The sequence below is a fragment of the Macrobrachium rosenbergii genome, chromosome 5 (genome assembly GCF_040412425.1).
Source record: "Macrobrachium rosenbergii isolate ZJJX-2024 chromosome 5, ASM4041242v1, whole genome shotgun sequence".
Taxonomy (NCBI): Eukaryota; Metazoa; Arthropoda; class Malacostraca; order Decapoda; family Palaemonidae; genus Macrobrachium; species Macrobrachium rosenbergii.
In genome coordinates this window covers 10504508-10520128 of record NC_089745.1, presented here as the reverse complement: position 1 = coordinate 10520128, position 15621 = coordinate 10504508, and the positions used below count along the sequence as shown (strand labels likewise).

At 35.4% G+C, this 15621-nt stretch overlaps 1 protein-coding gene across 3 annotated transcripts; it reads left to right on the top strand.

Annotated features, from left to right (window-relative positions):
- Nucleotides 1–210: 210 nt before the first annotated feature.
- LOC136838499 (probable thiopurine S-methyltransferase) lies at nucleotides 211–14582 on the top strand. 3 transcript variants are annotated; one of them, XM_067103513.1, is made up of 6 exons: nucleotides 211–551; nucleotides 4472–4595; nucleotides 6028–6155; nucleotides 6501–6634; nucleotides 10022–10191; nucleotides 11837–14582. In XM_067103513.1, the coding sequence occupies exons 1-5, from the start codon at nucleotides 301–303 to the stop codon at nucleotides 10141–10143; spliced, it is 759 nt and encodes a 252-aa protein (XP_066959614.1). In that variant the 5' UTR covers nucleotides 211–300; the 3' UTR covers nucleotides 10144–10191; nucleotides 11837–14582. The 3 variants fall into 3 exon arrangements, with proteins under 3 accessions (XP_066959614.1, XP_066959612.1, XP_066959611.1); XM_067103511.1 differs by having other exon boundaries at nucleotides 11094–14582; XM_067103510.1 differs by having other exon boundaries at nucleotides 217–551; nucleotides 10022–14582.
- Nucleotides 14583–15621: the final 1039 nt, after the last annotated feature.

Below are 15621 nucleotides of genomic sequence, written 5' to 3'. Positions count from 1 at the left end.
CCTAATTTGAACCTGAACCAGATTGGGAACTTTTAATAAAAAGGAATTGTTAGCTGACATCCTTCCTTTTGCAGATCTGTCGAAAGAAGAAATTGAAATTAGGGAGGGATTTATAAAAAATATATGGTATTACGGAAAAATGAACTGTAAGCAAACACAAACAAAGGAGGACCAGAACGCGATAGGGAGCCGTTTCAGAGGAAAACTCTCATCTACTACTACTATTACTGCTACTCTTACTACTGCCGGATTCAAGTCCAAAGTACACCGGATAAATAACGGCTACTATCGCAGTAATACATGATTAGATTTCGACAGTTCGTGTTCCGTATAATAGATCGGGTGAAGCTGACACTGACTGCGTCCAATTCCAGAGCAAACCAAATGGAGAACAGGCTCGACCAATGGAACATTAGATGGGAAGAGAACAAAACCGGATGGCACCTAAAGGACGTCAATTGTGTGTTACTTAATCACGGAGATTTGTTGCTTTCAGAACCCAGTCGTCGGGTTTTGGTCCCCCTTTGTGGAAAAACACTAGATCTCAAATGGTGAGAGTTTTCCCATTTATTTTGGGGCTATACTAGGGTACTGAGCGGTTTAGGCTACTGCTTAAGGTAGCGTAGGTAAAGACTTGACGTTTGTTAGATTATATTGCCTTAGCTAAATTGTTTGTTCGCACTGATGTACCACAGCCTAATTTCTTAAATTACCGTCTTTTTCCATCTGCGTCCAAATAGCATTTCTGACATTCGTTTCACTAACAAATAGCCTAAGTAGATAGGCTATAGAGATAGCTTAGTGGACCCCATAAGCCTATTTATATCCTATAATTCGGAGGACTATAAGCTAGTGGGGAATGGTTTGTAGACCCCCTACCTATCATAGTCTAACCTAGGATGCCAGTTCCTTATCCCCTACCTATCATTAGCTTAACCTAGGATAACAGGTCCTTAACCCCTACGTATCCTAAACTAGAGGGCCATGTTCTTACCAAGCCTGGGGGATGCCAGGTCCTTACTTAGACTCAGACTCACTACCTATTCTAACCTAGGGGCCCATGTTCAGACAATGTTCATTTCCGGTCCGAACATCCTTACTTAATGTTTTATATCTTTCAAGTCTTCGTAAAAAAATAAAAAAAAATATCATATACATAATTCTTACAAACTAATGTGTATCACAATAAAAAATAAAATATATGTAAATAACTGAGGATTTTTTTCTAAGTTTCAATTTTGCAAAATGCAATTAGAGACATTTGAAGGGACATTTGATCCCCTGGTTGTAGTATTAAACATGGCAAATACATTTGACCCCCCAGGGTGTAATACTGAACACGGCGAAACAGTGTAGATGAATCACTGTTTCACTGTGTTTAATACTAGTCCTTTGAGTTTGGACTGGAAACAAATTTTTACCCCATGTTCTTATCAAGCCAGTTGGGGGACTTTGCCCCTTCTAGATCCTCCTACCATAAATATCTTTGGATGTCAGGTCCTTACTTAGACCCAGACTCGCTACCTAACCTAACTTATGGGGCCATGTCCTTACTTAGCCAGGGGGCTTTGCTCCCCATGGACCCCCTCAACTAACTAACGTAGCACACCAGGCCCTTTACCTAGCCTTAGCCCAACGATCTTACTTAACCTAGGGCACCAGTTCCTTACCCAACTGCATGATATTACAGTGTATTTTGAAAACATTCAAAAAATTTACCTTAATCTAAATCATAACTGTCAGTAGGATTGTTATTTTCAGACTGGTCAAGATCCTCCTTAGGTGTTGAAGGTTGCTGGTTGTCAGACTGGGAGGGGTAACCCGTGGTTCACAAACAAAATTAAGTTACATGATGGAAGGTGAGAACCTTTCCAAGAAGGCACCTTTGAAAACACCAGCCGAGAAATGATATTGCTGTCTTTTCTCTGTCTTTGCACGAGTGCTGTTCTTCCTTATTCTGGAATTCACAGAATTGCTATTGGGACATTGCAAAGAATTTGATAAAATATAATGTTCCTAAGGTAAAAGAGCATCTGTGTGAGTAAGACAAAATTCTGCATAGAATTAAACGATTCAGCCAAAAAAATTCAGAAAGGAAGAGGAACACTACAGAACCAAAGGTATCATGACTGCAAGTTGAAGTTGGCTTTTTTTAAGCATCACATCACGTTTCAGCATTTTCCCTGTAGCCACAGTTCTGGGTGAAAATAACTGAAGACATTCCAGATGCATAATCCATCCTTAACCACAGTGCATTTGGACAAGCAAAATCTGATCAGGAGCTCCACTGATGTGGCACTGTTAACATAAGCAAAATTAGAAAAAATCTAAATAGGTAACAAGATTCGTCATAAAAAATTTCATTCACAGTAAATTGGCAACAGATATGAGCATGACTCGCACTAAGCATGCTAAGGAAACTTAAGATCACAACATATGAACTCCAACCCCAAGTAATGGTTTAGATTAAAATTAAAGCTTGAATTTACTAATCTAGTGATTAAGCTACTTATCCAGTGATGGACACCCATGCAAAAATACTATGGTACTTTAATGTCTGGTCAAATACTCAAAACTGTATGTTTTCACAACTGTATTTTTGTGTTATGCACATTTATAACTGTTGTTGGTGGTGAAAACTACTTTTCCATTCCCTATGTATAACAGTTGTAGGGGACCCCAGTGTGAATATAGCATCCACTGCAAGCGACAATCACCTCCCAGTATCCAAGAACTTAGGAATGATATGCCTTCAGGAGATAACATTTTATTTAGGAAATGATGCATACCTTCATATTTGATGATACTTTTAATTCCTCTCCAACATGGAACTCAACACCAGAAAGGGTAGAGTGAATGTTGTTTTGGAATTTTATCCGTAGGAAATTAAGGACAAGTGAATGTTAAGTCATATAATTAACAATGAAAATATGAAGGCTTCCATCATCATCAAAACCTGTTTTTGTTTTCAGTGTTCCATAAGTTCTTGGGCATTGTATTGGGAAGTTATTGCCCATTTTAATGCATGCGCTATTTATAAATTCTTGTGCAAACTGTCTCATTATTATCATACATAGTTATCTACCATTTTCAACCAATTAAAACTTCATAAATTCTCATGCTTAAGTACCTGGAAGTTTTCAGAATTTGGCCACATTTGGCAACAGTCCATTCAGTTTGACATAACAGTAGATTCCTTGTCTTTGAGAAGTAAAACAACTTTATCCATCTGAAAGTAATCTTTTCATTGATAAATGTCTCCACAAAAAACTGAAGAGTTACCGGGACTGAGTGCGGACAAGAGGAAGTGTGTGCCTTCTGGCTATGCACCTCCTGACATTTAAGTGAGGATTATGGTATGTGTAGTGTTAAGGGGGAGACAGGAGTTTTAGAACCTGGTGTGCGAGGTTAGGTAGAAATAAATTTGTGCACAGTCCCCACCTGATTGTTAAGGACCCCCATCTGACACTGTGCACAGTCAGTCATAAAAATAAATACAGAAATATGTAATATATTCCTTAAATTGAGGTTTGGAGGTACAGCTAGAAGGCACACATTTGTTTCATTTGTCCCAATCCCTGTAACTGGCATTTTGTTAGGCTTTGTTTTTTAGTATGCAATTACTCATGCAAAGCACATGATCTACAACCAGCTACCACTTGAATAAATTGCAAGACATCATTTTTCTCTTGGTAAATATGTAACTTATTCACTTGTACCTCATATTCCCCATGGCTAAAATTACTCCTATCAAGGCAAACCCACAGCCTTCTTCTACTGAATGTTTTCCAGATATTAGCATTATGGCATAGTCTTTTTATTGATGTTGATGGTACACCTTTGCCATACTGCAGTCTTGAGTATAATGCTGAAAATGTAATGTCTGGTAGTATAAAATATTTTGAAGCTTGGACACAAACATCTTGGTAGCACAGGCTGTCACATTCTTCTGAACACATACAGAGTTCTTGTGTTATGAAAATGATCCAGTGGGAATGAAATGTATATATCTCCATCTCTGAGTGGGAGCCTATGGTATTTAATTTTCTAGTCTTTTAGTTGATGGACGCTGCTATAGACTCCAAAGGCTTCCCAGTGGTTACATATCAAATTGGGAAATAAAAAGCTCATCCTCAGTGCCTTTGGTCATTTAACGTACTGTTGACAGCAATAACTCATTAGAGGAGCATCAGTCACCAAATTGCTTGATGTTTTAACCCGGTTTGAAATCTAGTTTGATGAATCTTTTTTCAATTTTTCTTTTCATAAGCAGACTAAATCTTTGTGGTCAGGTGCATGATTAAATGTCAACAATAAAAACATTGATAATGACCTTTCATAACTCACCATTAATTACAGAAAGAACTGTCGTGTATGTAAATTCTTAATTGAGGGAATTGTCTTCTTTATGGCAAGTCTGTATTTATGGAATTTTTTCTTACAGGTTTTATGATGGAATTTTTTCTTACAGGTTTTATGATGGAGGGCATACTGTTGTTGGTATTGAAGGGATCGAAATGCCAATAGTAGACTTTTTCTCTGAACATGACATTCCGTATGTTGTTGAGCAGTTTCCAGATGGAAAGCTTTATAAGGTTAGTGCTAATTATTATTATTATTATGGTAGAAACTTTTAGTATTTTATGTTAGTGCATAGAAGCTGTTTGCACTTTTTTTTCACAAAGTGCTTCTTTAGTGTAAGCTGCAAAAAGTGTAAAATTTATGTGAAGGGTAACTACAGCTTAAGAACAGTTGTCTGTCTAGCCTCTTGTTACCTAGTGATGGCTTCAAATAACAAAACATCCAAATACTGAATTTAAAAGGAAAAGGAAACTATTGCTAACTGTTGCAAAGAAGCATCTTTTTCAGAAAATACAAAGGTAATTTCTTTCAAAAAGAAGCATCTTTTTCACAAAATACAAAGGTAATTGCTCTCAAAAAGAAACATCTTTTTCAGAAAATCCAAAGGTAATTGCTCTTGATTGAATATGAGAAGCTGGCAGAACAGGAGATGGAATACAGTGAAAAATTAACTACCTGTTAAAGTGCAGAATTCAGTTAGTGATCCCTTGAAGGGAAGATTGATATGAGAGGGATGAAATGAAGATGAAATATGTGGAAAGGTTAATGAAGTAAGGATAATGACCTTTAGTCATCTTCAGTAACGAAAAACAGTGTGGGAATTTTGCTCATTCAGCTGTTGACAGTGAGGCAGTTAACGATGTGGAACTGAGGATCCAGGTAGCCCAAGTGCAGTACGAATATTGCTTCTCTGTATGTTAGACAAAAGATTGCAGTGTCTGGGATATACTAAAGACCATGAATGTGGGCTGTATAGGAACGTTGGATCTTTAGTGCAGATGTTGATCCCCTGCTTTGTACATATTTAGGGATATAAGGATCTTGGCAGGTCGGGGAAACCTGTTGCCATACATTGAATAAATAATGGACTTCATTGAATGGTGAACCTTTTAAGTTGAAAGAGATTAATACCAAACTTAGCCTTATGGCAATCTTCATTGAAAAGGGAACATAATGAAATACTTTAATCTTTGCTTATCTTCAAAATAGTCATCTTTTTTTATTAAGTATTTCATGAATTATTCCATGTGACCTAGTCTCTGAATGTAAAGAACACAGGGCATTATCAAGGGCAAACCTTGGAAATAAACTTTGAAAAAAGTTTTACCAGAAACTTCAATATTTTTATTTCATCAAGTTACCAATTCTTCTTTAACAGAGGAATAAGTTATTAATTTCTGAACATTATTTAGTATTGCAATTTGGGATTAGTACAGTAATTTTTTTTCATAGAGTACAGTATTGACAAAGAACTACTGTGAACAATAAATTTTTGTAATATACTGTAGTATCATAATATCAACAGTTATTAAATGTTATACCAGTCGTATGGTTCCAGTGCATTTTATTTTTGGCTGACTTTATGTAATACTAGAGGGATGTTGTGGATGAATTTTTCAAGCCTTTTTTGCAAACATACTGAGTGTTATGGAATTCTTTTTTCAGTCTAAAGATGGCAGACTCCTGATGTATTGCTGTGATTTATTCAAACTTAATGCAGCTATTTTGGGAAAGTTTGATGCAATCTGGGACAGAGGATCTCTTGTGGCTATTTATGAAGAGGATAGAGAGAAGTGAGTATCCAAGACCATTTTGAATATACAGTAGTGTGCAGTCGTTGTTGTCTTCTCACCTTAATCCCTAGTTGTGGTTACTGGATTAATTTTCTTTATTTCTGTACATAACTTTATGTGGTTTCAGGAGACATCTTGTTAAGCAGATGAAAGTAAAAGTCAGTGGTGTATGTGATGGAAAGGGTGAGCCCATGGCTGCTTCACTGTTAGTACCACTAAGAAGACAGATTTATTGTAAAGAATTGATCCTAATCCTAGGGCCAGCAAAAAAGCATATGTATAATGGATGTATTGTATCTCTGAAATATATATATAGAAATAAAATGTATATTCTAATCTTTACAGTTATGCAAAGTTGATGAAGTCAGTTTTGGCACCTGATTTTCGTTATTTGGCAAGTATTGTCCAGTACACTCCAACTGAGAAGTTTTCAGGGCCGCCTAGGACTATACCAACAGAGCTACTCCAGGAGCTTTATGGTGAGTAATTAATACAGTAGAGTGAAATTTCTTTTGAATGTTGGTCTCATTCATGTATAAGACATAAATGTTTTCCATAGAAGCTCTCATTACAATTAACATTTGAAACCTATCAATATCTTCATCGTGAAACTAGGGATGATAACAGTTTTACTCACTTCTAAGAACATGATAGTTTTGAACTTAATGCCTTTCCTAATCTTTAGATATATTTTGAAAGTTGCATTGATTTATGTAAATGTTTGCTGAGAGGCACGGTTATTTGTACTGAGTAGTATCTCCATCCCACTGTTCACTTAAAGAGGCTAGATATAAAGGTCTAAATTGCTTTTAAAAAGTTATTACCTTAAGTACAATATAGAGTAAAATCCCTGTTATCTGGAAATGTTTGGGCATGGGGTTAGTGGATAACATGAAAATCCCTATGGCTGATAAGTCTAATAGTCCATCAGAAGGATTAAACTGTTTCATAGTAATTTTTTATTTTTGTTAGTATTCTCATTAGTTTTCAATTCTGAATAGTGTATACATTTGCTTAAACCCTATGTGGAATTTCATAAATAGCATGGTTAGGGTAGCGATGCTAATTGGTGTAGGCTAGACAGAGCGCTTTCAACATATTACCGTGCATATTCAGTACAAATATTAAGGGAAATAACTAAGTTAAAAACAAAATATGGGTTCAAAACAACAGTGCAGTATAAGGTAAATATTAAAATCTTAACATATTATGTCTACAGTATGTATAAATTGTTCATGGAAGATTTAGAGCATATTAATGCCATATCTAAGACTAAAGTAAATATGTAATTGTTTACAAACAGAATAACTTTGTTTCACAGTATTATTACTTAATGTAGTCCAATTTTGTGGTTGAGTTGCTCAAACACTTCATTCATGTAATAAAAAAGTTAGTGGATGGGCTGTGGGTCTTGGGTGTCATGCCAGATTCCATTACTTAATGGTAGGTCAGACCCCCAAACTGGTTGTTGAGTTGAGGTACCAGTGTACTGTACACTACCATCGTCATTAAATCAGGGTACCATTGGAGTGAGTTTGTTTATCTTATCATACTAGATATTTTGAGAAGACTTTGGGGTCATTTGAAGGGCCATAGTAGAGTCATGAGTTCACAAGCATCTCTTTTATGCATGGGATTAGTATGACTTTATTTTCAGACAGACATGGCATTGCTCCATTTCAGAAACCTAAAGCTTGCAATGGAAACAAAAGTGGCAATTATAAAGAAATTAGAAAGTGGTGAAAAAATAGTTTAAGTAGCACACATGTATAGGCAGTCCCGGTTATTAGTTCCTCGCTGGGTGATAGCTACCATTCTATTGCTCGCGTTCGAATCTCCGACCGCCAGTGAAGAGCAAGAGGAATTTGTTTCTGGTGATAGAAATTCATTTCTCGCTATAATGTGGTTTGATTCCACAATAAGCTGTAGGTCCCGTTGCTAAACAATTGGTTCTGCCACGTAAAAATCCCTTCGGGCCAGCCCTAAAGCTGTTAACCAGCGCAGTGGTCTGGTTAAACTAAGATATTTAACTTAGTCCCCGTTATCGCTTCCGTTCGACCGCTGATATCCGAAAATCAGCGCATTTTCGTCAATATTTAGGGCTTACCGGCGCCGAAAATCGTCAATTTTCGGTTATCAGCACCCCTGTTAGGTATGTATCGGAGCCAATGTCCAATTATTGGCGCCGATAAGTGGAAATCGGCAATTTTCGGCACTGAAAATTGCCAATTTTCGTCGCTAGACAAGCCCCATAAAGCTGGATCGATAACCAGGGACTGCCTGTAAAAAATATGAATCACTTTACTATTGGCACAGTTTTTAAGAACAAAGAATTATGGAACACTTGATAAGACCTGTGCCAATGCAGGCAACAATTATAAAGAAGAGATGGGGAAGGGTGGTAAAAGAAATGGAAAAACTTTTGGGTATCTGGATGGAACACCAGAAACAAAGGTGTCCACCACTTAGCCTTATGCTGGTTCAGGAAAAGGCTAGAGGCCTTTTCGACAACTTGAATGCTAAGGCTGGGGAAAGCGCTGCCAATGAAACATTTGCTGCAAGTCATGGATGGTTTCATTTTTTCAAAAAATGTGCTAACTTACATCACGTCTCCGTTATTGGTGGGTCAGCGAGCACCAACAAAGCAGCAGCCGAAAAATTTCCTGAGACACTCAAGGAAATAATTGATAAGGAAGGTTATACCCCACAGTAAGATTTTAATATTGACGAGACATGCCTTTTTTGGAAAAAAATGCCAGAAAAAACATACATCAGCTGTGAAGAGAAGACGATGCCAGGATTTAAGGCGGCGAAGGATAGGTTAACTTAACTGCTGGGTGGCAATGCATTGGGAGTCTTGAAGTTAAAACCTCTCCTCGTGTATCACACTGCAAATCCATATGCACTGAAAGATATTTCAAAAGGTTCTCTACCCATAATCTGGATGTCCAATAACAAAGCCTGGGTGACTGTTGCTGTTTTCGAAGACTGGTTTTTTCATCACTTTGTTCCTGAAGTCAAGCTGTACTCCCTTCGAGAATGGGACTCCTTTCAAGATTCTCTTATTCTCGGTCACCCACAACACTTAGGTGATTTTCATATGGATGTTAAAATTGTCTATTTACCCCCTAACACAACTTCACTCATTCAGCCGATGGATCAAGGCGTAATAGCGTATTACACTCATCATACGTACAGGCAAGCATTGAAGGAGGTAAATGACCCAGGTTTGATCTTACGTGACTACTGGAGGGGTTACAACATTTACAGTTGTATAAAAAATATTGATGCTGCTTGGCATATGGTAAGTGACATAAACTTGAATGGAGCATGGAAGGCTTTATGCCCACAGTTTGTCAACAATTATAAAGGTTTTAATCAAGAAAAGGAGGCAAAAGAAATCCTTAACAGTCTCGTTGACATAAGTGAAAAGTTAGAACTTGACTTAGTTTCAGAGGAGCTGACGAATGAAGATTTAATGGAACTGGAAGAAATGCAGAGAACCATTTTCGGCTTACGACATGGCGTCAGAACGGAACCCCCGTCGTAAAATACAGTTCAGTATTAGTTTTAATATGAAAAAACATAAATAGAACTGTACATATTGACTTTGCACATACCAAGTTGAACTTACGAACAAATTCGAGATACGAACAGCCATTCGAAATGTAACTTGTTCATAAGTAGAGGAGCGTCTATATTATTTACTGATATTTGCTACATTGTTACTGTGTGCAGATGTATATTAGAAAATGTTTCAAATATTCTTTAAGGATTATATGGTAAAATTTGATTTAAAAATCATAAATTAGTTTAACCCCTGTTGTTAATAACCACAACCTTAACATTCTCCTTTTTCTTGACAGGTGATGTATGCGAGATTAAAATTGTAGAGTCAATAGATCGTTCACAAGATGAAAAAGTTCGTAACACTTGGGAATTGGATGCAATGGATGAAGTTGTGGTGCTTATGACACCAAAACATTAAGGAGTAATTGAAGTTGAGCAGATTGTTTGAAGGTTAAGCATCTATTTGGTATGTTATTAGATTTGAAATATTGTTGAACCCTCAAGACTTGAATGAGCTTGGGGAAAAAGATACTTGAGGTTGGAGGTAGTTTGGTTGTTGTCACAGACCTGTACAGTAGTTAGTATTTTCATTCAAAGTTTTGTCTATGTTATAATAGTGATGCATATTTATTTTTCATGTGATTCTAATCTTTCTTTTGTCTAAATATAAAAATGTACTTGTACTTAGTTAGGTTTGACTAATTCATTTCAAGAGAGAAACTGTTGATATTTCAGAACTAAATAATAAGCCAAAGAGTTCTCAAGAAAGTAGTATAGTAAACATGTAGACTACTAGTTTTATGTCCAGCTATGGTGATGGAGTGCACCTTACATATGTGCTGTGATTTAAAATGCATAGTTCTGTCCTGTAGGGTAAGTAATTTGCAACTGTTTATACTAAGTTAGTATGAGAGGTATTTTTGTAATTGTAGAATATATTTGTTACTCTTGTTCTTGTTATATGCCATCATTGAACTCTACTAAATACCCTTAATTTTACTCTAGTTTTATGCACTTCATTTTGCTAATAAAATCCACGATGTATATATTATTTTCAGTATGAAACTGTCTTACTCAGGCTAAAAATTTTTTTCAAAAGATTTCAAACTGTTTGTTTGGTATGAAAGTAGGTTTGTAATGAGAATGAAAATATTTCAGTGTTTATATAAATTGTCACTATAATTACCGTACAAGATTTCTATGCAAAACATTCTGAAGAATTATAGTTGCCTGATTAATATTTTACCAAATTTTTTTATCTCACTTTGAAACAAAGATCACTTCTTTCAAAGGCTTACAGTATTGAATATTTGTTTTCATGAACAGACACTGTATTGTGCATGCTGATTTTTGTGTACTTACTTTCAGACCTGAAAAAGGAAATGGACAACACAAGAACTAACTTGGCTTTTGTCATTTACCTAGTTTTCTAAAGGATTAATGTCTTTATATTAATTTTCAGTTTTTAAGAGTAACTCCTGGTTGCCACTTAGTGCCACTTCCAGTTTTTCCTCTAAGTTTTGGTGTATTTTAAGAAAAATTTCTTACATAATGAATCATAATACAGTGAATTATTCATATTGTTGAAAGAAGTTTATAGTTTGCATTGCTGAATATCTAAAAGTTCTAAAAGGTTTTATATACTTTAGTTAGCAAACGTATGTTTAACTTGTCCTCCATTAACTGCAGGAAAAGTAAATAAATGTTCTCAGTTTATAAAAATCTTGATTGGATAAAAACAGTGGTTGTTCTTTAGTAAAGGTGAACATTGGTAATAAAATCCATGATGTATATATTATTTTCAGTATGAAACTATCCTACTCAGGCTAAAATTTTCATTCAAAAGAATTGAAACTTTATTTGGCATGAAAGTAGGTTTGTCATGGGAATGGAAATATTTCAGTGTTCATATAAATTGTGACTATAATTACTGTACAAGATCTCTATGCAAAACAGTCTGAAGGATTATAGTTGCCTGATTAGTATTTTATCAAATTTTTTATCTCACTTTGAAAAAAAGATCACTTCTTTCAAAGCTTACAGTATTGAATATTTGTTTTCATGAACAGACACTTCATTGTGCATACTGATTTTTGTGTACTTACTTTCAGACCTGAAAAAGGAAATCAACAACACAAGAACTAACTTGGCTTCTGTCATTTACCTAGTTTACTAAAGGATTAATGTCTTTATATTGATTTTCAGTTTTTAAAAGTAACTCCTGGTTGCCACTTAGTGCCACTTCCAGTTTTTCCTCTAAGTTTTGTTGTATTTTAAGAAAAATTTCTTGCATAATGAATCATAATACAATGAATTATTCATATTGTTGAAAGTAGTTTATAGTTTGCATTGCTGGATATCTAAAAGTTCTCTATACTTTAGTTAACAAGCGTATGTTTAACTTGTCCTCCATTAACTGCAAGAAAAGTAAATAAATGTTCTCAATTTATAAAAATCTTGGTTGGATAAAACAATGGTTGTTCTTTATTAAAGGTGAACATCTACACAAAGAAAGGTGAAGATTAGTCTTGCTCACTGCAGTTCAGATTTTGTAATGCAAGATGAATTTACTCTGTGGGATGGTTTCCATGTGAAATACAGGCTTAGTTCCTGTTAGGGGGTAGTGCCATCAGTGCACCTCAAATTGTGCACTGTAGGCATTACTAAAGTTGATTGCAGCATCCCTTCAGCCCCTAGCTGCACCCACTTTTTAACCATTTACTTCACCTGCATTCCTGATTCCTTTCTTTTGTCTTGCTGTCCAACCACTCCAACTCCCTCTTTTCGCTGTCTTAAGCACTGAATGACAGAAAGTGTTCTAATACTGGGCCTTAAAGCCAAATTTTCATAAATCATCATAGTACAGACTTAATTGGTGTTGGGAAACTGGAATATTTATAAAGATCCTTTTCTGAACAAATGTTCCAAATTAACTGTGAACTCAGTGAAATGGGAACTTTAGAAGTACTTGCGAGCAGGGCTAGGAACAAAAACCCATGAGATGGTAGTATTGTAAGTTTTAGCAGAAATAGGCCAGGAAATTATTTGTGTCAGATGGTAAATTAACTATATATGGAAAAAATGTAAACTAAACTATCAGGATGGCTCTAAAACAATTGAGATTAGGAGTGCCAATAACGCCTTTTGAATGTAAGGTTTAAAAGCTGTGTCCAAACTTTTACTGCCAGTTTGATACCCAACAGTGCACTCCCACCATCTAGGAGGTCCATAGAAGTTTGTTATATGAATATGACTACTGTGAATACCAGTCCCATGTATAATTTTGACTGACAACATTCCAGTAACAGAAATGTTACTTAAAAAATCAGTTTCAGATACTTGAAAAATCAGGTGAAGATGAAATTGTGGTGTCACAGTGGCTATTTCATGTCTAGCTTCCAAGCCCTAAGAGTGTTGAGGATTTTACACCTGCTGTCAGGTTAGACTGCCATACAGAAGTCACTGACCTAGCCATCACAAAGGGTAATATTCCCTTGGCAGGTAGAGGGAAAGATGGATTAAGCACCTGTCCCAAGAAATTGAGTAATATTTCAAGTTCGTAAAACTTATTGTGGATTTCTTTCTAATATAAAGACCTGAAATCTTATACAAACCTGCCTTCTGTTTATAGCAGGGAAACTCATATGAGAAAAGGTAAGCATTATTTAGAATATGAGGGAAAATTTCCGTTCAGCTGGGCACATATGAATGTAATTACAGTAGCACCTCAACTTAGTGCACTTCTATACATACCAACCATCAAATTATGATTATGTTTCCCCTTGCTACCATTGTAGTTGTGGTACATTTTTAGATACATCTGAAACTGAATGTTCAAGTGTAAAGTGCAGGTTAATTTAGGGTAGGAACTCTGTGGAGTTACTGTTAGCTACATGTAAGATATCTTGAAAAGATTCAAGTGCTGGCTGTGATACAGAATCTTTGTTACTTAATGTATTTTGTTACTTATCAGAAAGGCTGAACCCCCAAAGTGTCTTTTAAGTTTAGGTGCTACTGTATTCCTTTGTATCTCTGATTTCTTGCTAAAGTGCTGCTTTTGGACTACCCAGCCCGAGAGGAACTCTAAAAGGGTTCAGAGGTCTGGTTAAACAAATCATTTATAACTAACTAACTAACTAGCTCCTTTTGGAGTACTTTGTTAAGTTAGCAGTTTTGTCGAGACGTGTCTATTATTTAATCTTGCGATCAATAAAATCCACATTTATCATTTTTCATAATATTAGTGAGTATTCTTGTTTTGTTGGTTTCGATGGTATATTTTCTTAAGATTATGTGATATACATGCATAAATTTGTACTGCCGTTTGGTAACTAATTATTTATCAGCGATGAATTGGATGGTTTTGCAGTACACATTGAAATTTTTGCACATGAAAATGATTTATGTGTGTGTATGATCAATTTGATTATTTTATAGCCACAGTGACATAGAATTTTGAAAAGAGCGGGTTTTAATGCTTTCATTACTATAACTCATATAGTTTAAGGCTTTAGCAAATATCATAGGCCTAGTCTATTATAGATAGATCTCATTGTGATTTTGTTGGTAGTTAACATTGCTCTTAACGAATGAATATGTATATAACAACGATAAATGTCATTGTAATGTAACTTCCAGTATATGTTCTGTGTAAGAGTATGAAAATTATGTAATGCATTGATTATTATATCCTCATGTAAAATTGAATGGCTAAGTATATTAGCCTAGGTCCAGGATACACTGTCAATTTCCTTTACTCTGGAAAATAAGATATAGTTATACAGTAAAATTGATACATACTACTGTATTTGTAGCAAAAAAAATATTTTATTTATGAAATAAATTGGAAATATATGATGGAGTGGTAATTATTTCCTCAAGTTCACTTGTGAGCACATAACCAAATGTGTCAGCCTAAGATGCAGGTCTCTTCTTCATTGTTATAGCACTAATGCCATATTATCATATTTCCTTAGGAAGATGTAATTAAGATACTCTATACATACTCTATTGGCTAAAAGTGTGTAAGTCTAAGGAAATTACTTGTAGGCCTTTTCACGTACATGGCTGATTATCAAATAGAATTTATTTCAATTTTATGTACTGTGTTAGAGTTCATTGTTAAATTGCTTGTAGTTGATTATGCCTGGTAAGTGGAAGTTTTTTTGAGATGCCTGGATAATTGAAGTTTTTTAGTCTTAGCTAAAACAAGTTGAAGAAAACCCAGAAAGGATTTTAAACTAAATGCTGAACTGATTTCTGTCAAAAATAGCACCAGTAAAATCCATCCACAAAATGAGCATGGACTTGATCTAGAGCTTGAAGGAAATCCCAACGACAGAACTCCGTTGTGTGTTTCATAGCAGAAAATAATTTGCCATTTAGTCTATTTGATGAAGAGGATGTTCCCTGATTCTACTGGAGCTCAAGGTTTATCCATGAAGTGTACGAATGTACAGACGATTAGAACCATGGGTGAAAACTGTGACAAACAGCATGGTAAAAAAGTTGAGGACCAACAAATTTTCCGTCATAGATGAGTCAACTGATGTGAGCAAAACAAAGTCCTGTTCTGTAATTGTTAAGTTTAATGATTCAGACTAACAGAAAACCACCACAGCTATGCTAGATGTTAATGTAAATGATTCAAATAATGTTCAAGGACGAAATTTATACTCTTGATAAATACACTGACAAAATATTGCATTCCTCTCAGTAATTTCAAAGTATGCAGCTGGATGTGCATCAACTATCATGGTTGAACATAATTCCTTGTGTAGAAGACTGAGAACTTATTGTCTGAGCTTCCTGTATATAAATATATATGCTACTCTATTCATTTGTGTTCTTCAGGTGCTGCAAAAACTCTTCCTTGTCATTGTTAAGATTTCCTTTT

What these genes read in the sequence shown, in the direction of transcription:
- LOC136838499 (XM_067103513.1), top strand. Translation starts at nt 301, where the DNA reads ATGATTAGATTTCGACAGTTCGTGTTCCGTATAATAGATCGGGTGAAG. An exon ending in AAAACACTAGATCTCAAATG is followed by an intron (nt 552 to 4,471) that starts GTGAGAGTTTTC and finishes TTTTTCTTACAG; the next exon opens with GTTTTATGATGGAGGGCATA. An exon ending in CAGATGGAAAGCTTTATAAG is followed by an intron (nt 4,596 to 6,027) that starts GTTAGTGCTAAT and finishes TTCTTTTTTCAG; the next exon opens with TCTAAAGATGGCAGACTCCT.